Below are 25584 nucleotides of genomic sequence, written 5' to 3' on the forward strand. Positions count from 1 at the left end.
GACTAACTTTTCCGACTACAGTTACTCTTGTTGAACCAGAGGAGAGACTCGGCATTGCTTTCCACATGCTAATAATTAACACGGAGCATTACGTCAGGGGCTTGGCAGCAGACAAGGAAGCAAAAATAGAGAATGGAGTTAGGGACAGATAGCACAGCCTCAAGCAACGCAGGCGACTGACAGTGATTAGCGAATTGTTGGGAAAAAATGGTTTCCACACAAAACAGTACAAAATCAATACAACTAGTTAACAAGGCTGAAGTTGAGTTCAAAAGTAAAGAGCAGTGGGTTTAGGTTACATGTTATTTTATATATGCTTCGGATCCCTATCTTAGCCCAGCATTAAAGGGGAAAACGTTTGCTTGTGCAAACGCACAGCACCGTTGGGTTCAATCTTTTTGTACAGGTTTGTCAGCAAATATAACAACGTGTTCTATCAATGAAACCTCTGTGACGCCTTTCTCCCTTTCTTGAAGTTGTTCATAGTAATGTCGCTATGGCGGACCGCATTCCATCCGGTAGAGGACGCCGTTGTATAACCGTAGACTAGGCTACAGCTCAATTCAAAGAGGACACTGAATTTCATACAGGGTTTGAACATAGTCTATGGGTGAAGCTGCATAACTTGACAAGTATCCAACTGTGCGTGATCAACCATTGTAGAAACGTTTAGGAGTTAGCTCAAATAAACTGAGGTTATTTTGAAAGGCATCCATTTCCATTGTAAACTTAGTAGCCAGGTTAATGCCAGGCAATACTAGTAGGCCTATAATAAATATTGTACACTTTCGTTGGTGAGACCGCAAGATAGAGAATCTAAAAGTTAAGGCCGACGCCTATTTTCGCCCATTCTTCGAATTATTCCTGGGCCATAATTTGACAACATTTGCCAGAAAATGGCCTCGGATTTAATGTTTTAAAATATTGACGGAAGTTAAGGAAAGGTTCCCCTCAAGTCTAGCCTTTGCTTCCACCTTGTGGTTTGGCTATGTGGCATGCTACGACACTCAATTTACACTGACTAGGCTATATATCTGGCATATTTTAAACCTAACAGACGACATACCATTGTCAGGGTCAGAGACATTTCATTTACTCCGTGTAAAATGCCTTCATGGCAGTACATTTTACTTTGAAACTTTAAACTGCGAAGCGGGCAGCTCAGGTCACGTTCTTCACGTAGACCCAGTCAAGTAACGCAATAGGAAGCTGGTGTCAATTCCTTATTTGGGACCTAGCCCTAGCTACTATGAATAATTGTTCCGTTTTAATTTGTGTTTGTCCACCAAATAGTGTGTAACCGCAACGTAGCCTACATGCACTTTCAGAGTAGGATCTTGGTGGTTTATTTTCTCCATAGACCGATAAAACTCTGACGAAATGAAAAACTACGTTTTCCTGGTTACTTTGTATTCGATTCTTAATCTAAGGTTGTCAAACTCGAGCTCCTCCGCCTCCCAGAGGTGCTTCTGTCAGGTAAGCGCGTGAACGCCTACCCGCCAAATACCATAACGACGGTATGACCAAGCTAGCTCTTTTTTCCCTACAAAGACAACATGATATGATTATTATCCAGTTAATGCCAAGCTTACAAGAAACGGTTGGACTACTACTAAGAAGTAGCTACATGTCAGACCCATAATCCCCGTGTTGTTGCAGGTGACAGGTAGTTTGGATGACTGCACTTGTGATGTGGAGACAATTGATGCCTTTAACAACGAACATCTTTTCCCCAAACTTCAAAAGCTGCTTGAATCTGACTACTTCAGGTTCTATAAGGTTGGTCCGAACAATCTATTTGTGCTTGTGAATTTAGTGAATCATACAATGGTGTTTTCAGTATTATTCTCAGGCCTCGTATCTATTAGGTGAACCTGAATAAACCGTGTCCATTCTGGAGGGATGACTCTCAGTGTGGTCATAAAGACTGTGCTGTGAAGCTTTGTACTCCTGTGAGTATGGACTTGTTAAAAACGTCAACAATTATGTATTCATCTTATACCAGCTGAGATGGCAACTTTTTCCCTCCTCACAGAATGAGGTACCTGAAGGAATCAAAACTCACAGCCACAACAAGGTAAGAAACAACATTAAACCACATTTGAAACCAAAGCTAAGACCTATTTTTACATCGTATTTTACTGTATGGGATATACTGGAGTTATTATATAGCCTGCAAAACCACAAGCTAATAATGATATGACGTGTGTAACGGAAGCCTTCTTAGAGGCAGGGTAAAAATATCACAGGACAGCCTGTCAAAGCCACCAGTCTCTTCTCCCCTCCCTGTCTGTATGTACAGTACACAGCCGATGCCAACAACCATCTCCAAGACTGTGAGCAGACCCTGCAGCTTGGTGCTGTCGATGGCTCTCTCAGGTCGGTCTCAGACACATGCCACAGGAGGCTCCTGGTGCTGTTAATTAACAGGACAACGCGGTGACAGGCTTGCAGACAAAAGAACTGACCTTGTCGCGTATCTTTTTCTTCTTCTCGGACGTAGCGATAAGACCAGACGAGCCGTCGTGGAGTGGGGCAAGCACGACGACGAGGAGGAGAGCTTCTGCGTGGCCGACGGTAAAACACCTGAGGAGGATTATACACGGCTTTCCTTTGAGTTGCTTTTTCAAAAGGCAATGCCAAATCCACTTTCCAAAAGCTAGAACTACTGAACAAACGTTTGAATATAGGAAAACATATCATGAATAGGGAAATAACATGTGTGTGTGTGTGTGGGGGGGGGGGTATATATAAATATGCTGAATATGTAAATGTTGGGTAAAGGGGAAAGTGTCAGAAGCAAATGATCTTTCTGTGTGACTGAGCTCTTCCTCTTGATTCCCAGATGAGGAGAGTCCGGACTCCCAGTACGTGGATCTGCTTCTGAACCCAGAGCGCTTCACAGGCTACAAAGGCCCAGAAGCTTGGCAGATCTGGAACAGCATCTACGAAGAAAACTGTTTCAAGTAGGAACCACCATCACTGTTGGAATCATCACCAGGCTTTTCCCATTTGGAACTGCCAAGTTTCGCAGTTTTTGTTGTTGTTGTATTCATCATGTTTTGCAGGTGCCTTCATTAACTGTAAGGTTTTTGCTAACCTGATTAAAACGTCTTTGTCTTTTCCTCTAAGGCCGTATACTGTGAAGAGACCCTTGAATCCTTTAGCTTCATACAGTGGTAAAGGCAGCATCCTAATAAAATATTGACCTTATTTGCAAGGAATGTGTGCAATATTAACCCCAACTGATATGTTTGCATCTTTCCACTTCCCCAGGAAATGAGGGTTAGTGTTGCGTTTTCACTGTGACAAACTTAACGCATGCATCCCACCCCGCAATGATGTACTTATTTTATTTGCTGAAGTGAATTTAACACGTCGCATAAAAACAAATTCTCATTTTCAGGGAAGACATTTTACAGCTGGTTGGAAGGTAGGTCCTTTAAACTAAACCCCTCTTTGTTCAGTATATGTGTGTCCACGTGCAGGAATCTTAACCCTGCGTCCTGCTCCCCTCCAGATCAGTGCGTGGAGAAAAGAGCCTTCTACCGCCTGGTGTCCGGTCTGCACGCCAGCATCAACATACACCTGAGTGCCAGGTATCTCATAGACGGTCAGTTCCTTCCTTTATATACACACACACACACACACACACACACAGAAGGCTATGCTGAGATTATAAAGTGTTCACGTTTTGTCTTTCTAATCCCTCCCTAAGATAACTGGTTCCAGAGAAAGTGGGGTCATAATATCTCAGAGTTCCAGCAGCGCTTCGATGCAGAGCTGACCAGTGGCGAGGGACCAAAGAGGTTGCGTAATCTCTACTTCCTGTACCTGATAGAGCTACGTGCCTTGGCCAAAGTCCTGCCTTTTTTCCAGCGCCCATACTTCCAGCTCTACACTGGCCAACCTGCACAGGACAGGCAACACAAAAGCCTTCTCCTAGAGCTCCTCCAAGTGGCCAAGTGAGTGTACTACAAGCTTTGAAACTGGGGAATCGGACCAGTCAACAGAGGGGTCTAATGAACATGGGGGAAGATGTCACCTTCTAGCGATCCTTTCAATGAAGTATTATTGTCGCCATCTCTCTCCCAGGTCTTTCCCTCTGCACTTTGATGAAATGTCGCTGTTTACCGGGGATAAGAAGGAGGCAGCAAGGCTTAAGGTTTTTGTACCACTTGTCTGCTACTGTGAGCATCGGCCATTTTAGAAGCACAATCCAGCTCTGACACACCCTGGGTACATTTCACCTCCTCATCTCACCGGCCCTTCTGTTGCTGGTTTCAGGAAGACTTTAAGTTGACGTTCCGCAACATCTCCAGGATCATGGACTGTGTTGGCTGCTTCAAGTGTCGGCTCTGGGGCAAACTACAGGTACATTCATACAAAAAGACACTATAGACACGCAGCGCATTCGCTAGGAATCCTTTTTGACACCGCCAGTTTCGAACAGCTCCCTCATATGACCATGGGTGATCAGGAATGTCTATTCTCAGTCATGTTGACATTGCTGACTTTATAAATTAGTGTATATAGTGTCAACCTTTAAAATGTTTTTTTATCAGTATTGTTACAACATTTCCCGAAAATTAAATTAAAACAACTTGTTTTCAACTCTTCAAAACTTTTATCAATATAGTTTCAACCTGTTAAAAAAAAAAACGTTTGTTGGTAAAAATATATTGTTTCAACCTTTTCAAGACGCAAGGTCTCGGCACAGCCCTGAAGATTCTTTTCTCAGAGCGCCAGATCGAGGAACTCCCCAAGTCAGGCGGTCGGCCCTCCTTCCAGCTGAGCCGCCAGGAGATCGTCTCCCTCTTCAACGCTATTGGACGGTAAGACACATAACCCAACCACCATCCACCTATAAAGTCCATAGCAACCCGTCTCCGTGGACCCTCACAGATGTGTATGAACGTACCTCAGTAGATTAGAACTGCTTCGGAACATACTGTACATTCACTACCGGGAAATGGATATATTTATCTTTATGTATTTGTGTTCTAGCATCTCAACAAGCATTAGGGAGCTTGAGAACTTCAGGAATCTGCTAACAGACGTCTGGTGAAGAGAGGTTTATTCCTCCACACTTCCTTCTAAAAACCACTGACCTGCACGAAGGGGAGAAACCGCCACATCAACCTACATTCTGCACTCCTACATTCCATTTTTTCTAACTAAGTAACCCTGTTCTACATGTGCTACTCATCGTTTCTCAATTATATATCTTTTTTTGTCGTCAACACTGGAGTTATTGATTTCAAATGTGACCCTCTTGAGGGCCTGAATGAAGAATAAACATGGAGTGACCTACACCATCTGTTAGTTATCATGGTAGCCTCGAGCGAGGAGATGCCTTACTTTAATCTGCAAGCAGGGTGTGTGTGACGCGGGGTGTCAAACATTGTTTACACGTTCATTTACCAGTACACAAACATCAACAAGCATTAATGTCATGCAAGCTGAGATCCTTTTCCCTGTGACGCACATGCGACAGGCCTGACAGTGAAGGTATTGATCAGGCCTAATCACCTTCATGTCAGCGCCGGGGACTGGACAGGAATAGATCAATGACTGATAATGGAAGACACATCTGAACATTGCTACACACGGGGGGTGGGGGGGGGGGGGGAGAGAGAGAGAGAGACACTGAGAATACACGAGGGGAGGAGAGAGAGAGACACTGAGAATACACAAGGGGAGGAGAGACACTGAGAATACAGGAGGGGAGGTGAGGAGAGACACTGAGAATACACGAGGGATGTTTCAGGAACTCACGGGCGTGACAGCTAAGTCTGGTTTGACCAAAGCCAAGTCAACTGTAAGCTCAAGGGTTCCGCCAAGAAACCAAACGCAATTCAGGGGTTGTCAGACAAAGGGTCGTCTCTGTGAGGAAACCCTGGCACGGCTTCTGGTATGCAGGCCGAACTGGTGAAAGACAGAAGGCAGTTGATACATCTGTCGATTTTTAAGTGGTAAACATGGTTTTCTTAACCCACAGAGAGTTCAGTGCTTTTCCTTGTTCCCGTCTCTATCCCAGCATCCTGATTCAGCTTTCCCTTGACTGATTTACGACTCTTGCCTTACACAATCTCACAGATGAGTTCAAACCCAGGTGGACCCATTTAAAGGTCAACAAGGCAGTATTTCACCAGTATAGCCACACGGATGTCACAGGCTTTGCCAGCAACAATTTATGCTGTTAAGATCGAGTAAATAATTTAACGGTTTAGGATTATGAAATGACATGAATTTCTATGGTTTTTCACCATGCAGCAGCATGTGCTATTGACAGCACAACCCTTCACCTCAAACCAACCAATTAACAGATTATTTCCATCATATCCATACACAACGATAACTAGTTTGTTTAGTTTAAAACAGTGCAGTAAAACTTTATTTTTAACATGGTAGTGCTTGCATACATTTTTTGTGATCTATGAAAGATGGGTAAACTTGTTACATTCATTGGCCACAAACAGAAATTCCGAAACAATTATAGTTATTATAAACGCTACCATGGCCTTTGGCAGGACACAAAATAGCAAAGATAGTCATATAGATTTCACAGAAACAAAATAAAATCTGAATAAAAATACAATATTCTCAATTCATAAACTTTCACACAAACCCCCCCTCCCCCCAATCTGTACTGATGTTAAGTGTGAGTGAGTATTAGCGTAGCAGAATGCTGCATGTTCTTGAATATGAGGACAATGATATCCACATCTCAGTCAGATTGTTCCCATTGATTGTACTGTCTCTGTTCACAGCAACTAACACAATTTAGCTTTAGTACCATGTTAGAAACCATAAGAAAATGCTCAATTTAAGACCCAGAGCTGGGGAAATAAAAGAAAATGTTATAATCTGATGTTACAACAACATAATCTGAAACCCTGTGAACCCAAATTATATAAAAAGCACAAATAAAAAATACGTACCATAAAAAAAGAAAAAGGAAAACATTGTCCTTAAAAACAAGCTGCTACCAGGCTACCTTGAACTGGCTCCTAGCTTTAACTGACGCCAGTGGAAACCAGGGTGACCTATTCAGAGAGATGCGTTATGTTTAGTACAACAGACCTGGCAGTCCGCCAAGCAAAATAGGAGAATGGTGTCTGTTCTACTTCTTACAATTCTGTCTGCAAGTCTTTGAACAAGCCCCCATTATTACAGTTTCTCCTCTTAGTGACAGATTAGAACACAACCAGGAACGTCTCCACAGCATCCAAGGTCAGAATTCATTTCACAGAGACGTGACCCAGTGATGTCACAAGACGCTGCCCAGTGATGTCACAAGAGGCTACCCAGTGATGTCACAAGAGGCTGCCCAGTGATGTCACAAGAGGCTGCCCAGTGATGTCACAAGAGGCTGCCCCCCCGAACACAAGCTACTAAAGGAAGAGAACAGGATGAATAGAGAGGATTGCAATTGCCCACTGATTGTGTTTGTCGGATGATTGAATGTTGAACAGTGATTTCATACCAGACACTCTAATGGAAGTTAGACTATAAGAAAACATGAACAAACTTGAAGTGAAACAGACAAAAGTTGGATTTAAAGGAGAGGCAACCACTAATTAGTCACAAGCCCTTCCTATTCCATGGTGTATGCACCAAACAGGAGTTTGTAAAAGACACTAAATACTTTCCAACAGTGATGTGTCAGAGAGAGAACACCTGGGCGACTTCACATACAGAAAGAACAGAACATACTTTTATACACACACACACGCTTTACACCTGGCTAGTGGCACTATCTCCAGGTGAAATAGCCTAAACTACTAAACCAGGAGTCATCTTAACTACACAAAACACAGAATTAGCTTCTGTTAGAATGGAAATGCGTAGTAGTACGTAGTATAAAGCTTATTAATTCATTTTGATATACAGTATACAGCATTTTGTGCAAAAAAAAGGTTTTCAATTAGGAAAAATCTAACAAACATGACACAATGGCACATTGTTGGGTGTTTTCATAGGATAAGTGTTGTGTCGTAAACTTCCACGACGTCAGTCAGCAAACAGAATGGTTGAGAAGAGAAACGTAGAGAGGATGTCAAGCTTAGCTCTCTCTGAGGGACTTAAACTAGATGAAAATAGGCCAGTGACACTTTGATCCACCACTTCTCTGAGCCTCATCCAGCTCTATACATTCATCTCAGTGGGCGGGGGACATTCATCAGAGACACGTCACCACTCTCTCTCCCTCTCTCTCCCTCTTTCTCTCTGCTTCATCCAAGGCCCTCACAGCTACGCAGACGCCCAGGAGCATGTGGTACCACCCTGGGGAGATGCTCTCTGAGAAAGCTGAAAGCTGGAGGTTCGCACCCAGTTCTTCATCCATGCTCTTTGGCAATAGTGGCAGCCATCTTCTCCACGCAGTCTGAAGGTGGGTCAAGATTTAAACGTAAGGAATGTCACTTTCTTCTTCGGGAACAGCAAGTGCATCGTCCCAAGTCTATCTTATGTTGGGGGGGGGGGGTTCAGCTCGGGAATATAAGCCCATCTTCCAGAATCACCACGTCACAACAATACAGACTAATGGACAGGCAGGTGTACTCTGAAGCCAGTGTCCTCTCGTCAGAGGGAGTAAGGGTCAAAGGTCGCCTCCTGGCTCCCAGAAGGGAGTCTTTGTGCAGTGTGGGGGGGAAGCGGGTCAACCCAAAGGGCAAACATACGATGAACAGCCAGCGCAAGTCAAGTCTGGTCCTTACCGGTAAGGATCAACATCAGGGGGAATCTGACGACTCGATCCAAACCCCTCCCATGCAGATCAAAGTCTCCTGTGTTTTTTTTTTGAAACCCCTTTGTCGTCACCCCTCAGGTTAACACGTGCGTCCCCGCAGGATGACTCATTCCTTCAGGAAGGGTGAGTCTCTCCTTCAGGAAGGGTGAGTCTCTCCTTCAGGAAGGGTGAGTCTCTCCTTCAGGAGGGGTGAGTCTCTCCTTCAAGAAGGGTGAGTCTCTCCTTCAGGAGGGGTGAGTCTCTCCCTGTGGCCCCTAGAACCTCCCTCCCCCTCGTTTTGTTTCCCTCTGACCGCCTCACCCTTAAAAAAAAGGTTGTCGCCGCGGCAACCGCAAGCCGGGGCGTGTGCGTAGGTGGGTTGGTAAAGTGGCTCGGCGAGGGTGGGCGCGGCGGCGCCGACGGGGTTGCCGCGGTAACCGGACCTTGTATCCAGAGAGGTCGGGATCGCCACTTTGTTTTGTTGTTTTGTCGTTTTATCTTCCGGGGGGGGGGGGGGGGGTCAGTCGGGTGGAGTGGGACGGGGGTGCGGGGTGTTGGGTTAGATCTGAGGGGTGCAGTAGTGATTCTGAGGGGTGGAGTAGTAGTTGTGGTGGTTGGTCTGGATGTTTCCGTAGGCCAGCAGGAGAGGAGCAGTGGAGGCCTGGGGGCCACCCAGGAGGTGGGGAACCCCCGTCAGACTGCCGTTCCTCTGGATGGAGCCGTACCAGCTGGGGCCTAGCTGGGGCGTGGAGGACAGGACACTGCTGCAGGGGACAGGGGGAGGGACAGGGGGAGGGACAGAGAAGCGTTGGAGTGAAGTCTGAGTTGGACGTGTGTGTTTGTATGGTGTTGTTGTGCGTGTGACTACATTTACATTTATGCATTTAGCAGATGCTTTCATCCAAAGCGATTTCCAAAAGACAGTTCGACAAAAGTGCATAGGTCACTGATCATAACAACGAGATATCCCCAAACATTGCGGGTAGCCAAACATGTACCATACATTGTGAAACCAAATAAGTCCCAAAGGGAAGAACCGATAAGAGCATGTCGTTAGACAAGTGACAATTAAACAGCAAGAACCTCAAAAGTGCATGAGTGTGCGGCTGAGGCGTAGGTACACACCTGCCGCGCTCCGCCCGGGTGATGGCACTCCGGGAGAGGTCGTCATCGCTGTCGTACCTCCGCGGGTTGTCGAAGAAGTAGGCCCTGGAACTGAAGCTGTGGCTGTTGATCATTCCTCCTGGAGCCTGGCGAGGGAAACGCAAAACACAGCAGGTCTTTTTCTCCAATCTGCCATCGCCCCTTACACCAGGGAACCTCATGTGAATCCTGCTGACTCCTGTCCTCCCTAACCTCCCAGAGGTCATCTCTGATCTAACCCCATCGGATGGGTGAAAACATCTGCTTTCCTGCACAGCTGTGAGCAGGCGAGCCAGGTCAGAGTTAGGTAGGGCGACAGGATCGTCGTTTTGCTTATGCTTTGGCCGTTTCATTGAGACTTCATTTGACGTGCAGGACAGACAGACAGGCAGCGAGGTCCTCACCAGGTTCTGGTTGGGCCTCTGGACCCTGAAGAAGACCACCACCAGGCTGGTAGGAAGCAGCTCCCAAAAGAACAGGATGATGCCAAAGATGATGTACGCTTCTCCCCTAATTTTCTCCACATCTGCCTGAAGAGTGAACGGAAAAGAACACACACACACATTGCAATGAGAAATACACACTTATTTGCTTGTGTCAAAAAAAGATTTCGAACCCGTTCACGCAAACACACCAATCAGATATTTTAAACAAACCATAGAAACGACAATTAGAACAATACAAGCTGGCCATAATATCACAGGTTTAATCCAGTCCCACTGTCAGCCTGTCGAATCCTCAGTCAGACAGGAGATTTGCACACAGATACAATGGTGAGTGTGTACGCAGATTAGAGCACGGATAAAGGCTCGTAGACAAGGACGTGAATACAAGTGAGAGGTACACAAACACAAAGATAATCCCTCCAGAAATCACAGAATATATTCACATACCGACAGACTGGCACACACACACACAAACAGGGAGACAAGAAGCCAAAGATAAACACACACACACACAGCTCCAGACTGGCCTAGGGCGACCTGGTGTTGTGCAGGCTGGGCCGTCTGTCTCTGGGGGAGAGCCCTATCTAGGTCAGCAGCACCAAGCAGACAGACAGACAGGCAGCAAGCAAGCAGGGAGACAGACAGGCACCAAGCAAGCAGACAGACAGACAGGCACCAAGCAAGCAGACAGACAGACAGTCACCAAGCAGGCAGACATACCGGCAGCAGGACAGACATAAAGACAGAGAGGCAGACAGAGAGGCAGACAGACAGAGAGGCAGACAGACAGACAGACCAAGAGAGACAGGCAGCAAGACAGACAGGCAGGCAGCAAGACAGACAGGCAGAGAAACAGACAGACATATAGCCAGGCAGTGTTGTCCCTGCCTGTCTGGTTATTTATAGACAAACAGAGACCTTTCCCCCACAGAGTCGAGATCCCACCAAATCCCATCAAATGGATTGTTTTTACAGAGAAGCAGATCTGCTGGAGCAGCTCTTTCCTAACCTCCTGATTTCAAGTCAAGGGCCATGTATGATTTAACACACACACACACACACATCAACAAATCCCTGCTCTTGGAGTCATGGCAGATTTGCATCAAGCAAGCATTTCTTTGACAGGATCAGAAATGTAAAAAACGTGGGCAAACAAACACTCGCACATACAATCAAATCAACCCACTCAGACAACCAGCCATGAAATATAAAACAACAGCAGACTAGTTTAGGATAATCACAATAGCGCACACACACACACACAAACACACACAGAGGTGTTTGCACATTGATCGGAGTAAAAACAGATGATTCCTAATGTTTTTCAACCCCTGAATCGGTGTGTGTGTGTCTGTTCTGTGGGAGCGGGGGTGCTGTGTGTGTCTGTGCTGTGTGTGTCTGTGCTGTGTGTGTCTGTGCTGTGTGTGTCTGTGCTGTGTGTGTCTGTGCTGTGTGTGTCTGTGGGAGCGGGGGTGGGTGGGCTGCAAGGCTGCATTGTGAGCTGTGCTTATCTGGGACACCAGGGTTCACCAAAGGTTTAAAGACACTCGTAAAGATGGAGAGGGGGAGAAAGCCAGAGAGAGAAGAGACAGACAGAGAGTCAGTTGCTGTGACCAAGCATACCTGGGTGTGGTGTGGCGGCCTGGGGCCAGGGGCCTGGGGCCAGGGGCCTGTGGCCAGGGGCCTGGGGCCAGGGGCCTGTGGCCAGGGGCCTGTGGCCAGGGGCCTGGGGCCTACCTGGTCAGAGATGTTGTACCAGCCGTAGTTGAAGGGGCTGGGCCTGTCCTCAGGGGCCAGAGCCACCACCACCAGGTTGTAGCAGGCCCTGGAGGTGTAGAGCAAGATGACCGCTGCACCGATGGCTGTGGCCTGGCACACGGACGTTCCCTGGGGAGCAGAGGGAGGGAAACAGGTACATTTCAGTGTGGCCAGTATGAACAGCCTGCCTGACTGGTTTGCTACCATGCAACTTAGATTTAAGTTCAGAATTCTAATCACCGGCTTTACACCAGATGGTCAAATACAGTTGCATATTCAGCAGACAAAGACGAAGCCTTGTGCAACAACAGACATCGAACAGCGTCTCTTCAGAGAACCCAGGCGTCGTTCCGCCAACTGACCTTGGACTCCAGGTAGACGTTGGCAGAAGACATCTTGGCGATCTTGAAGATGCAGACGGCGAGAGAGACGGCACAGAGGACGAAGAGGCTGTCGTTAACCAGGACCCGCGCCAGCACCGCCCGCCTCACCTCCACCTCGCCCCCCTCGCCCCCCTGCACCAGCATGGCACACGTCACGTTCACCACCAGGAAGAAGAAGCTGGCGATGAGGAAGGCCAGGCGCATGGGCACTCTGGAGGAGGGAGGAAGGAGAGACAGAAGGAGGGGATGACAAGAGTAGAGAAGAGGGGGGGGGGGGGAGAGAAGAAAAGCGAGAGAAGGACAGAATGAGAGAGTACAGGGATGGATTTAAAAGGGGTAGATTGAGAGACAGAGGGGGTTGGTAAGAGAGTGGAGAACAGAACAGGAAGCAGACAGGCATTAAACAGCTGCTTCTACCTCTATATTGGAATTGAATAACAAATCAACAAGAAAAATATCATTGATGAAAATCAATCTTTTGTTGTACAGTTAAAAACAGATTGTTTTAACATGAAGTCTCTGACTTGACTGATCCTACACGCTTCAGTCTACTGGCTCTAACAGAGGGCTTGCCCCCCTCCCCTTCCCCTCTCCTTTCATCCCTAATACAACCCTCTCCTTCCCTTCTCTCTTCTCCCCAGAGCAGGAACCCTGTGTGTGTGTGTGTGTGAGTCTGTTTGGGTCTGTAGTGTGTGTGTGTGTGTGTGTGTTTGTACAGTTTGTGTGATAGAGGGGTGAGACTGCAGAGGGACAGAAGAGGATGGGGGGGAGGAGTAGAGGGATTAGAGGTCTCAGCTTCACTCCTTGTCAGACATTAGCCGCCTGATCAAAGCGCTGATTTGTCTAAATCCGGACCCCACCTTCCAGCCCACATGAAACAGGACCCCTGGAGACCCTGGTCTCAGTCAGCGTTACATCTAATACTGCCTCCATCACACCCTTCACTGGGGCAACACTAATACGTTCACGGAACCTACGGGCTTTTAACTGGATGTCATAGGAAAGATTCAGAAATGTTGTTTTCATAGTTGAGCCAAGTTTGTCCATGTCCAAAACACCCACATTGGTATTTCAGCCAGTGTCAAAGTTGACTAACTGGGAGAGGCAACTCACTTGTATTTGTTGAGTTCTGGTGAATATTTCGCTTTGGCTTTAAACATGACCTGAGGAGAGAGAAGGGGGGGGGGGGGGGGGAGATAAAAATATGATGGTGATGCAGTTCTTCATCTACAAACTTGAACAGATGAGGACAGCTAGTATTCTGTAAACCGATGCAGTTTTTGCTCAGCAAAAAAAAAAAAAAAAAAAAAAAAAAAACACGTTTTCCTTAGAGACAGTGAACATAGATAATTACACTCTACAGTAAATTACAAAACCCCTGAAAGTAAGGTAGACTAATTTACTGTGTTGTTCATCTCCATGGTACCAAAAAAATAATGGAATCCACTGCGTTAAGAGGCCAGGATAGAGGCACCACACAGAGTAAAGGCTTTGGCAGAGTCCGTGGTTTGGCTGAGCCAGCATGGTGTCTAAGCCCAGTACTCCACCAGCTGGCAGTGACAGGGTTAAGAACGGCCACTGACATACCAGAGTATAATTCTAAGAGCTGATGGCATTTAGCCTATATACTGGTGCATCCACAGACATCCTATATTTGTACATCTGAATATGTTTTATATATATATATATATATATAAAATTGTATTTATATATTGTCACTTTGTTTTAATATATATAGTATTCTTTATTTTGTGTATTTATTTACTTTATCGCCTGTTTATTTTAATTTTTTTTCCTGTATAACTTATTTGCATAGGCAGTATGTGGGGGGGAATAAAAACATAGTGGCCGCTGACAGTCTTGGCATCTGGCCATAGAGGCTCCACCAGAAAACACTCGTCAGCGTCTCAGAAGCCAGACCCAGATAGGCCTAAATCTGGGCTGAATCCATAGTCCTGGCCAGGGACCAGAACATGGAGAGGGGTGCAGAAGGGGGAGACTTGACTAGACCCTCCCCCCTCCTTATCCTCTACCACTGAACGGCTCTGGACATGTCCCAGGACCAGACCAATGTCAAACCAACAGCACTACTGAAGAAAAAGAAAAAAAACCTTATAAAAGAAATGTGAGGGATTCAATACAAAGGCATCGTTCCTACCATCCGCACTCAGAAAAGTTAGATCACACTGGTCTCCATGGCAGAGCTCCATCTGGGGGCCCTTTCGTATCTGACTGAGGAGCAAGAATGGGTCCCCTGGCAGAGCTCCATCTGGGGGCCCTTTCGTATCTGACTGAGGAGCAAGAATGGGTCCCCTGGCAGAGCTCCATCTGGGGGCCCTTTCGTATCTGACTGAGGAGCAAGAATGGGTCCCCTGGCAGAGCTCCATCTGGGGGCCCTTTCGTATCTGACTGAGGAGCAAGAATGGGTCCCCTGGCAGAGCTCCATCTGGGGGCCCTTTCGTATCTGACTGAGGAGCAAGAATGGGTCCCCTGGCAGAGCTCCATCTGGGGGCCCTTTCGTATCTGATTGAGGAGCAAGAATGGGTCCCCTGGCAGAGCTGATCCTTTTGGTTTGTGATTGCTGAATGTACCAGTTTTCTCTGGTTGAGCTCTCTGAGTTGAGACATTCTGGTATCTTATGAGTATCGGTCTTGTACACTGGGGTGCAGTGGAGGACCTTCTCATTAGAGGTGTGAGAGAGACAGGAGGAACAACAAATGGTGCTCTGGGAGTATGAGTGCCACAGAGAAATAAACCACATACACAAAACACAAGTGCATTCATGCGGTTACATTGTTTTCCAGATACACACGCAAGGCTGTAGCCTTAACCATCAATCAAACAGCTGCCTGGGACGGTGCACGATCCATACAGATGTCGAAGCCTTCACACACACACACGCACAAGCACACACACACGCACGCACCACCTGCTCTCCCCCCCCCCCCCCCCCCCCGTAAAACAAACACGAGGCGGGCTATCCCTTTCAATCAGGCTTTTCCATCTGTTTGCTATTCCTCGCACTCCTTGTTTGTCCGCCTCGGCCTGCTCTCAGGACACTTCCACACACAGAAGGCCTAAATTTCGATTTCTTCTTCTTGTCTCCTAACCCTAATTAAGACGGTGCGGCTTCTCGTTTGTTTTTGTTTTGTTTTTAATAATCGCCCGTTAAAAGGTAGCCCTCATGGAGATCGCTCCCGTTTCCAGATTTTGTTTAGAAACTGAGAAAGACATGTTATTTGACATTATCCATAGGGAACAAATATGACAGAACGATTATTTATTAACGACTAGCAAGCAAGCTGACAATCATATAATTAAGTACATTATAGTTGCTAAAAATGGTTAGCTACCTAGCCTAGCCAGTAGTAATAGTAGTAGTAGTGATAGCTACCCTAGCTACTACTGTGTCGTGTGTGTACTTAGATTACCTTCGTAATTGTCGATGTAGCTCAAAACATGAACCCCTTTCCCCTCTTGCTTGAAGGGCAGCAACATAGAATCATATGTACATCTTTAATTGTAATTTTGGGAAGATAACCCGAACTAATCGTAAAAACCGGCATTTTGTTGCTGACCTGGCTGGTGCAATATACAGAAGTGATGCATGCATAGTGGGTGTATGCGGATGTGCCAAGCGTAACTATTGGCGTTTCGGTAATGATGAATAAAAGGCAAAATGTTGTTTTAAAATGTGTATGAATTTTAATAATCATTTACCAACAGTATATATAAATATTTTGATTCATTTGTCATATTTTCGTTTTCATTGGTTTGGCGGCCCACCTGCATTACCATCGCGGACCACTAGTGGGGCACAGCCCACAGGTTGGGAATCGCTGATTTTTTAAGTCAGGGAGAGAAAGGTGCTAGCCTGGCTGCCAGCCCAACTTCTCCCCGCCCAAAAGAAATTTGTTCGGGAAATTGGGTCTGGAGGGTCTCGTATTGGGGACCAACTACAGAAAACCAGAATCTGGGCGAACCAATGAAATTGCCAGGGCGGGCTTTATACGATGATGGACAGATGATCAACAGTAACGTAATCACCCACGTCACAAGAGCGCTTAAGTTGAATTCGTTTTGAACAAACATGGCTACCGCTGGAGATCTGGGATGTTGTGATTCTGCCATCGAGTCTGTTTTAGAAGACATCGACAGCGCATTAATTTTGAAAGAGGAACAGAGAGACGCAATCAAGGCATTTGTCGATGGAAAATATGTTTTTGCCGTCCTTCCTACGGGATTCGGTAAAAGTTTAATTTATCAGCCGGCCCCGATGGAGTTGTAATCCTAAACAGAACTCCGTATATGCATTGCCCTTTATTGTTTTGCTCAAAAAGGTTGACCGTGTGAACAAGTACTCTCCCTACCCTTAAATTAATTTTACAACACCGGCAAAAATCGTTTGTATTCATTCTTCAAGCATACTTCAAGTCTGCTTGTAGTTTAGTTCTGTTGACAACAACTATGCGGTGCTTAACATACGTCACATACTCTGTTGCTCTGATTGGTTGTAGATCTATCCAATTGAGTGAAGAGGCATTTGTTTTCCAGGCTCGTTTGAAACACGCCCTGTAGTCAAAGCCCAACGGAGAGTTCTCAGACTCATATTCTGACTAGAATTATGAGTATGACAATGTCAGGCTAGAAAGGTGCATCCATGTGCACGTACCAACTTTGTCCACTTAGAACCGCAGTGTGAAATTCACATGCTGAGTGGAAATTCCAGGACACCTTTGAGAACCCTCATCAGTTGAAGGCACGAGAGGGGGGGGTCTAGATTCCATGTCGTATCACCTGACCTTCAAGGTTCTGAAGGCTACTGGAGATGGCTAGGCCTTCACTGTAAATGCATGCCTTTCTCAGCCCCAGGAGATAAATATTGGCATTTATGTTGTTTTTTTAACGACATATGTGAAAAGGACTAGCCTACACAAATCACATTCAATTGGATTAAATGTGTCTGGAGGCACTACAGGAGAGAACATGTTGTAGCTTAATCGGTGTGGAGGGTGTGTTTGTATTTGTGTCTGTAACAGTGTCTATGTGCTGGGGGTTGGTTGGGAAGGGGGGGATGACCTCCATGCAGTGTAACAAATGTCAAAAATGTTCTGGGTATCCCAGACTGTCCGTTCAGGCAGTGAGGCAGGGAGAGCATGGACTCAGCTGATTTCAGGATTTGGAGGCAGGATGAGGCAGACAGGAGGGAGGGAGGCAGGATGAGGCAGACAGGAGGGAGGGAAGGAGGCAGGATGAGGCAGACAGGAGGGAGGGAGGCAGGATGAGGCAGACAGGAGGGAGGGAGGCAGGATGAGGCAGACAGGAGGGAGGGAAGGAGGCAGGATGAGGCAGACAGGAGGGAGGGAAGGAGGCAGGATGAGGCAGACAGGAGGGAGGGAAGGAGGCAGGATGAGGCAGACAGGAGGGAGGGAGGGAGGCAGGATGAGGCAGACAGGAGGGAGGGAGGCAGGATGAGGCAGACAGGAGGGAGGGAGGCAGGATGAGGCAGACAGGAGGGAGGGAGGCAGGATGAGGCAGACAGGAGGGAGGGAGGCAGGATGAGGCAGACAGGAGGGAGGGAGGCAGGATGAGGCAGACAGGAGGGAGGGAAGGAGGAGTCAGGGCTGTCTGTTCTGACTGACTGGCCCACTTCTCAAATTCCAAACTAGTCTTCTGTCAACCAGGATAAGTGTGTGTATACAGTATTGTGTGTGTGTGTGTGTTTGTGTTGGTCTAAAGGACATATGAACCCTTTATACCACCACAGAGATGACTCTCCCAGGACCTCGGGGGCCTCAGTGGGGGGCTCAGTGGGGGCCTCAGTGGGGGGCTCAGTGGGGGGCTCAGTGGGGGGCTCAGTGATTGTCTGCACGCTCTACATCACCCTCCCTGGGAACTTGAAGTATTAATGGAGAGTAAAACACAACAGCACAGACAAAATATAAACAGTGAAACTGCACTCCTGTCTCTTGTGTCCCTAGAGATGGCCACACGTACGCGTGTGGGGGGGGGGGGGGGGGGGGGGGCCCTAGGCGCTCTCCTTGCTCTCTAACTCAAAGCCCACTAAGTGAAGCAACCCTCTAATTTCCTTAATATTCAAATGCACTTGTCCAAGCTGTGGAGCTCCATGTGATCATATGTGTTAGCATTACCATTAGCATATGAATGCACCAGTTCAAGCAAACGATAAAGGACACACAAACACACCACACGGTATTACTCTGAAACCTGAGAGAAGCAATAAGAAGAAAAACACCAGCCAAAATACTGGTGTGTGTGTGTGTGTGTGTGTATGTGTGGTGAGGAGGAAGGTGTGCAGAGAGTGACAGAAGTTCTTTGTAGGTACACATGTCTCCCATAAGCGGGTCACTGCAACGCAATCTAGGATCTAGGATTGGGCAAGAGTGTGAGTGTGCGTGCGCTTGTATAGCTGCCTAGCCAATGTCGAGAGCAGTAAACAGAAAACAAGTTTTAGCTTTTCACCCAGTGAGAGAGAGAGAGAGGTAGAGAGAAGATGAGGGAGAGAGTAGAAAACGCCAGCTCTGTCTCTTCTGCTCTTCGGTCGACAATGTAGTTCTACCTTCCTCAAATGTATTCCGAGAACGAGCATGTGAGCATTACCTAATAAGTGTCATGTGACTGACGGACGCTAAGAAACTCTGCTGGTGTGTTTGTCACACAGCAGGTTTTTCTGTCAAGACCGGTCCCTTGTCTCTTCATTAACTGTCGCATCTGTGTAATTGTGTTTGCGTTTCCACTTTTCTTTAGGATTGGCATTGAATGTCAATAGGTTACCTAAAGTGCCATGTTGCCATCAGCACTGTTGCACCAGATGATAACCTCTCTGTTCCCTGACAAAAACCAACAGAAAACTTCAACACCAGCATTTCTCATTCTCCAAGCTGACCGTAGCTGATCTGCAAATCTTTAAATCTGTATATCCCTTTTACAAACAGTGTCACAGAGAGCTTCACATACACCCATGGAACTGCCCCTCAGCCAACCTAAACCCTCAAGGAAGACAAAATGGAAGAGCCTCTACAACTGTGAGACAACACTTATCAACTGGATTCCAATGTTACCATGCATGCTGTAGGCGACAGCAAGAAAATTACTGGACTTTCTACACAGACACTGAGGTAATTTACCACTGTTGACATGACAGAAATAAGACTGTGTGTGACCGGGGGGAGGTCAGAGGTCATTTCTAGGTTAGACCTATGGTTAATGTATATCAGAGGTTAGTGCTAGGGTAGATTTACAGGGTCACGTGTCAGAGGTTGTTAGATCAGGTGTTGCATAGGTCTGTGCCCCTGGCTCTCTATGATACAGCAGTGCTTTCTGCCAGCAGTTTAACCTGGCAACCCTAGAGTGGTTGGGTTGACAACTAGGCCTCGTTTAAAAGCAAGCCTGGTTGGTTGTAAACATCACATGATAAAACCTCCCAAACTGAAATCCCAGGCTGAACAGAATGAATGACCTGCGTGATTCATTCTGGGTACGTCCTGATGACTGGACGTACCCAGAAAAACCTGTTTGTAAGAGCTGGGGCATGGCTCTTATGCCTGCCTCTGTCCCTCGGCCTGGCTCTCTACATCTCGCCCAGTCCCTCACATCCTCCCTCTCCCTCTCCCTCTCCCTCTCCCTCTCCCTCTCCCTCTCCCTCTCCCTCTCCCTCTCCCTCTCCCTCTCCCTCTCCCTCTCCCTCTCTCCCCCCATCAGTTTGTGAGTTGCAGTAAGAAAGGGGAGGAAGAGAGGACAAAATGATATTAGGCGAGACATATGGAGAAAGAAAGAAAGAGATAGGTGGAAAGAGAGTGAAAAGGGGAAGGAAACTCGTGGTGACGGGCCTGGGATCTAACAGAGACCATAGTGTCTATCTGAGTCACACGTCACACACACGTCTGACTGCCGTTATGTTACACAAGCCTGTTTTTCAGTATCTAGGATACACCATAAAGCCAATGGCAGACCTGGTATGAAACAACAAACAATTTGGAGTCCTTGATAGTGTAGACTGAGTAATGTCACATCACAAACACGTCAATTAGTTCGGGTTAGGGTTAGGCATGTTCTTTGGGCAGAAAAACATTCCCCTTCAACATGTTTGGGGGGTCTTTAAATCAAATACGTTATTTGTCATTGATGATGAAACTCGGCTGTGATTCCCTGGGACATTCTCCACGCAGGAGGAAACACCAAAACAACATTCCTGGTATTCCATAGAAACAAAGACTATTATTCACTCCTCTCCAGGGCCCTCTCCTCTGTCACTGCTCTCGCCTGTTCCTCCTCTCCTGTGTATCAGTCAGCCAGGTAGGCCAACTCTTCAAAAAGGCCTTGTTGTGTCCTAGTTAGACTACACATTAGCTAGCCTGACACATTTTTGATGCACACTGCACTCACTGGAAAGCCGCTCTCGAAAGGAGCAGCATTGGTCATAACGTACTCTTTATGTTTTTTTCTATGGTTGTTGACCCAGTTCCATTTGACACCAGACGAAACCACTGCTCACAGAGGAACACCATGGCAACATGCGCTGGGGAAATTTATGTTAAGAGAAAATAGAAACACCCAACATAAACGGCTTAGATTAGGGTTATTATGCATCATGTCTGACTGTGGCCTACTGTAGCTGTTAAAGGATGGTAGACCTTGGTCTAGGCCTAGTTGTCAAGTTTTTTTGATAGAAACTATTTCAACAGCAACATCTCAGCCAACACAGTATGGGTATTCTCTTTGATCATTCTTTCCTCTTTTTTTGAGAGAGATTTTAGATGTTTGATCAAGAGCCTTTTCACTTTGGAACCAGAGCCAGCTAGTGTAAGTTGTAGAGCACATTTATTATCAGGTGTTTAAACCCTGAAAATCCCCTGGATCTCGAGGGACTCTTTCTAGTGTCTAAATCTGTCTCAGAGGGAAGCCTCTCCATGACAAAAGCTGCTCCATTTCTCACTTCTCCTCCTCCTCCTCCTCCTCTTCATCCATCCTGCTACCTCTCTCGCCTTCTCCTCCTCTTCATCCATCCTGCTACCTCTCTCTCCTTCTCCTCCTCCTCTTCATCCATCCTGCTACCTCTCTCGCCTTCTCCTCCTCCTCTTCATCCATCCTGCTACCTCTCTCTCCTTCTCCTCCTCCTCTTCATCCATCCTGCTACCTCTCTCTCCTTCTCCTCCTCCTCTTCATCCATCCTGCTACCTCTCTCTCCTTCTCCTCCTCCTCTTCATCCATCCTGCTACCTCTCTCGCCTTCTCCTCCTCCTCTTCATCCATCCTGCTACCTCTCTCGCCTTCTCCTCCTCCTCTTCATCCATCCTGCTACCTCTCTCGCCTTCTCCTCCTCCTCTTCATCCATCCTGCTACCTCTCTCTCCTTCTCCTCCTCCTCTTCATCCATCCTGCTACCTCTCTCGCCTTCTCCTCCTCCTCTTCATCCATCCTGCTACCTCTCTCTCCTTCTCCTCCTCCTCTTCATCCATCCTGCTACCTCTCTCTCCTTCTCCTCCTCCTCTTCATCCATCCTGCCACCTCTCTCGCCTTCTCCTCCTCCTCTTCATCCATCCTGCTACCTCTCTCGCCTTCTCCTCCTCCTCTTCATCCATCCTGCTACCTCTCTCGCCTTCTCCTCCTCCTCTTCATCCATCCTGCTACCTCTCTCGCCTTCTCCTCCTCCTCTTCATCCATCCTGCTACCTCTCTCGCCTTCTCCTCCTCCTCTTCATCCATCCTGCTACCTCTCTCGCCTTCTCCTCCTCCTCTTCATCCATCCTGCTACCTCTCTCGCCTTCTCCTCCTCCTCTTCATCCATCCTGATACCTCTCTCGCCTTATCCTCCTCCTCTTCATCCATCCTGCTACCTCTCTCGCTCTCTCTCCTCTCCCTTTTTCTTCATTCTGGACCTTGTATTTACCTGAAGTCCTAAAATACATGGATCGGTACAATAGACCCAAATCAGGGACTAGCTGTACGTAAACACAAATAGCTGGAATTCAAAGCACCTTTATGAGTTTCTGCCATGTAAAGTGGTGAAACTACAATCTGAAAATGTGACGCTGTGAGGACATCCCGGATGTCTCCATGGAAGGTAGAGTGGAGGATGGAGGGAGAGAAAGAAGCTGAGAGAGAGAAGAAGAGACAAGGAGGAAGATAACCATGACACCTAATGTCCGTCGTGTCAATAGAGATCAAGGAATCCTTTGCAAACAGTTTACGAACAGGTCATTAAGTGCCGATCGACAGTTAGACTTAAATACACACTTCTTATCACACATCTTCTTGGAAACGCTCCAGTCCCAACCTGTCAGACTCCTGATCATGCTGAATAACAGTAGTTACTAGTTCAGCAGTTCACCATGGTCCACTTTGAAATGTTATTGTGTTGCACTCAGTTGACCTACTTTACTTAATTCTGTCACCAATGCACAATGCACCATGAGCACAAATATGTTCAAATTATTGGGGAATACATCCAACAGGATTAAGGTACATCTCCTAAAATTGCCCTAGTAAATCAAACAAAGAACGTCTGACAATCCATTGTTATGGCAGACAACACTGCCCCTGGAGTCCACTGCATTGCCAGAAACCTCCATCCATTCTCCCTCCTTCCTAATAGAACACTCTCAGCATCCACCTTTGCCCATTCTGCAGCCCACAAGATGGTGGCTGTGTTTTTCCTTTACAGTTTTGAGGCCCCGGGAGATTTGTGATACTGTATGCCAGGCATAGGTTTCAACAAGACCACTCTCGCTCCTTAACTGCCCCCCCCCCTCTCTCTCTGTCTGTCTCTCTCTGTGTCTCTCTCTCTATGTCTCTCTCTCTATGTCTCTCTCTCTATGTCTCTCTGCTATCCTCCTTTTGTTGTGCCTGGAATAGTACAAGACGGAGGAATGAGGTGATGTAATGCTTCTGCAGGTGCCTCTGATTGGCTCCCCCGTTTAAATGCCAGCTCCTACGCCAGCCCGAGCACAGTCAGTGCGCTGCCTCTCCCTCAGTCGAACGCTCGCCAGAGAGAGAGAGAGAGAGAGAGAGAGAGGGGCTTCGCTCACGCCCACAGGGGGAGAGGAAGAGTCACATGCGCACACACATCCTCCAGACGCCGATCTCGACACATAGGTATTGTTCCAGTGATCTAAAACACGGGGGGGAAAGGGACAGCTGCAGGTGAGGTGACATTTGCCTCCCACGGCTGTCTGCCCAGAGCACACCGACAGGGACACCACTCTGGGCACAGTCCCACAGTGGTGAGGAACAGGCTACGTCGTATATAAAGGCAAACCCTCCGCATACAAACAAAGACCTGCCATTCAAATAACATTGTTGAGGGGGTCTTTATCAAGATTGATAGGTGGCAACAGAGCACTCGGATATTTTAAGAGGAGACCGGCTACGGGGGTTTTATTTTATTGGTGAACTGGAGTCAGGTGGCTGAGCGGTTACGGAATCGGGCTAATAATCAGAAGGTTGCTGGTTCGATTCCCCGGCCATGCCAAATTACGTTGTGTCCTTGGGCAAGGCACTTCACCCTGCTTGCCTCGGGGGAATGTGCCTGTACTTACTGTAAGTCGCTCTGGATAAGAGTGTCTGCTAAATGACTAAATGTAAACTCTTGTGACTGCAGGACTGGTGGTATCAGGGTCAATGTGGAGATAGTCTTCAACCTAAAAAGCCTTTGCATGACTGGTAGCATGACACATGCAACCATTTGATCCTAGTCAGCAACAATAGGAAAACAACAGCAACAATAGGAAAACAACAGGGTGTTCAGTAAAGATAATCATGGTTGTAAAGCTCATGTCCAGTAATCAGAAATATGTTTCATTAAAAAAACAATTGGAAATACATGGAGAATGGAGTCCCTTCATTCGTCTCATTTCCCTTTAAGTATGTTAGGTAAGTTAGTCATGATTAATGACGACAGGTCATGACGATGAAACTCATCACATGACATCTTTGATTGTGGTCAATACACATCATTCCATATCATGATACTCATGTCATGTGATGCATTACTAATAATGCCTCAAGTCTTGCACAGTGAAGAAATGCTGGTCATCTGAACGACTGAATTTCCGTGAGAATTTGTAAGTAAACCCCAGACCTAGAGCCCACTGGCTTTGAGGTTTGAGTTTAAGCATGCCCCCGCAGGACAGACCGTGGCCAGCTTTGTTGTCAACAACTGTCCACTTGCACGGGACCGACAGCAAGAATACAGGATTTGTCATAAACTGAAACTGACAGGATGGACAATAGGATGTCTGTTTATCAGCTATTGAACAGGACAATGCGTGGACTTGGAACAACATTGTGTGGTGTGATAGCCTACTGGTATCGGAGAGACACTTAAAAACCGTATGGAACAATCAGGTTAGAACACATCTGTGATTTACACATGCAAAATCAAGAAGAACGTCCCTTACCTGTGCAAAGTAAAGATTCAGCAAACATAGCGTGAAGAATTGCAGGCATATGGGGAAACAGTACAGAAGCCAGTAAGGCAACGGCTGCAACTGGTTTGCTTGAACAACGTTCTTGAAGTAGAATGAAAATAATGTAGTCCTTAGCGCCGACCACAGCAAACAGAGAAATAGAAAGACACTCTGGTAGCTGAAGCGCTTGTGTCCGTAGTGCAAAATCAGCCAAAGTTGCAAGTAAACAAACACAAAAAGGAGCGAGTACAGGATCGTATACACAATGGTGAGCCCGAGCTCTACGGACGGAGGAACCGCAGCTTGAATTGGTTCGTCGGATGAGTCCGTAACAGAGGTGAAGACACTAAGACTGACCTGGTTTTCTAATAACAACATAGCGAAATATTCAGTGTAACAATTAAGTAATCTATTTCACTATATCGCTACTGCCAAAATACAATAATGGGGTCAAACTTTTCATGTATTTCCCCCACGAACTGGTTCAAAAAAACAAAATAGTCCATTAAAATATACCATGCTCTCGCTATCTTTTTCTAAAAACAACTATACTAACTAAATAACTAATTTGTGGGTTCACAAAACCACAAATAACTGCACAAGCCAGGTATAACAACAGACAAACAAGAAAAAACCTCCAGAGAGAACCCCCAATCTCTGCAAAGCAGCTTCTCTCTGAGCAAAAAACAACTTAGAAA

At 46.7% G+C, this 25584-nt stretch overlaps 2 protein-coding genes across 5 annotated transcripts; one reads left to right on the plus strand and one right to left on the minus strand.

Annotated features, from left to right (window-relative positions):
• Window positions 1–1201: 1201 nt before the first annotated feature.
• Window positions 1202–5314, plus strand: ero1a (endoplasmic reticulum oxidoreductase 1 alpha). 3 transcript variants are annotated; one of them, XM_047031535.1, is made up of 16 exons: window positions 1208–1476; window positions 1660–1779; window positions 1869–1952; window positions 2036–2077; window positions 2303–2379; window positions 2504–2577; window positions 2846–2966; window positions 3133–3179; window positions 3277–3285; window positions 3407–3433; window positions 3521–3613; window positions 3719–3965; window positions 4096–4165; window positions 4288–4374; window positions 4702–4835; window positions 5008–5314. In XM_047031535.1, exons 1-16 carry the CDS (start codon window positions 1381–1383, stop codon window positions 5066–5068), a joined length of 1389 nt encoding a protein of 462 aa, XP_046887491.1. In that variant the 5' UTR covers window positions 1208–1380; the 3' UTR covers window positions 5069–5314. The 3 variants fall into 3 exon arrangements, with proteins under 3 accessions (XP_046887493.1, XP_046887491.1, XP_046887492.1); XM_047031536.1 differs by lacking the exon at window positions 3277–3285 and having other exon boundaries at window positions 5008–5308; XM_047031537.1 differs by lacking the exons at window positions 4702–4835; window positions 5008–5314 and having other exon boundaries at window positions 1202–1476; window positions 4096–4190.
• Window positions 5315–9236: 3922 nt separating this feature from the next.
• gpr137c (G protein-coupled receptor 137c) lies at window positions 9237–25582 on the minus strand. 2 transcript variants are annotated; one of them, XM_047030989.1, is made up of 7 exons: window positions 24878–25582; window positions 13575–13624; window positions 12441–12672; window positions 12058–12207; window positions 10279–10404; window positions 9857–9981; window positions 9237–9492 (listed from the first exon to the last, which is right to left on the minus strand). In XM_047030989.1, exons 1-7 carry the CDS (start codon window positions 25262–25264, stop codon window positions 9291–9293), a joined length of 1272 nt encoding a protein of 423 aa, XP_046886945.1. In that variant the 5' UTR covers window positions 25265–25582; the 3' UTR covers window positions 9237–9290. The 2 variants fall into 2 exon arrangements, with proteins under 2 accessions (XP_046886945.1, XP_046886944.1); XM_047030988.1 differs by having other exon boundaries at window positions 9237–9495.
• Between the last annotated feature and the right edge of the window lie 2 nt (window positions 25583–25584).

This window comes from Hypomesus transpacificus, chromosome 12, assembly GCF_021917145.1.
Source record: "Hypomesus transpacificus isolate Combined female chromosome 12, fHypTra1, whole genome shotgun sequence".
Classification (NCBI taxonomy): domain Eukaryota; kingdom Metazoa; phylum Chordata; class Actinopteri; order Osmeriformes; family Osmeridae; genus Hypomesus; species Hypomesus transpacificus.

What these genes read in the sequence shown, in the direction of transcription:
- ero1a (XM_047031535.1), top strand. Translation starts at nt 1,381, where the DNA reads ATGAAAAACTACGTTTTCCTGGTTACTTTGTATTCGATTCTTAATCTA. An exon ending in GAGCTTCTGCGTGGCCGACG is followed by an intron (nt 2,578 to 2,845) that starts GTAAAACACCTG and finishes CTTGATTCCCAG; the next exon opens with ATGAGGAGAGTCCGGACTCC. An exon ending in GGCTCTGGGGCAAACTACAG is followed by an intron (nt 4,375 to 4,701) that starts GTACATTCATAC and finishes AACCTTTTCAAG; the next exon opens with ACGCAAGGTCTCGGCACAGC.
- gpr137c (XM_047030988.1), bottom strand. Translation starts at nt 25,264, where the DNA reads ATGTTGTTATTAGAAAACCAGGTCAGTCTTAGTGTCTTCACCTCTGTT. An exon ending in CCAGAACTCAACAAATACAA is followed by an intron (nt 12,673 to 13,574) that starts GTGAGTTGCCTC and finishes TCCCTCCTCCAG; the next exon opens with AGTGCCCATGCGCCTGGCCT. An exon ending in ACGTCTACCTGGAGTCCAAG is followed by an intron (nt 12,208 to 12,440) that starts GTCAGTTGGCGG and finishes TCTGCTCCCCAG; the next exon opens with GGAACGTCCGTGTGCCAGGC.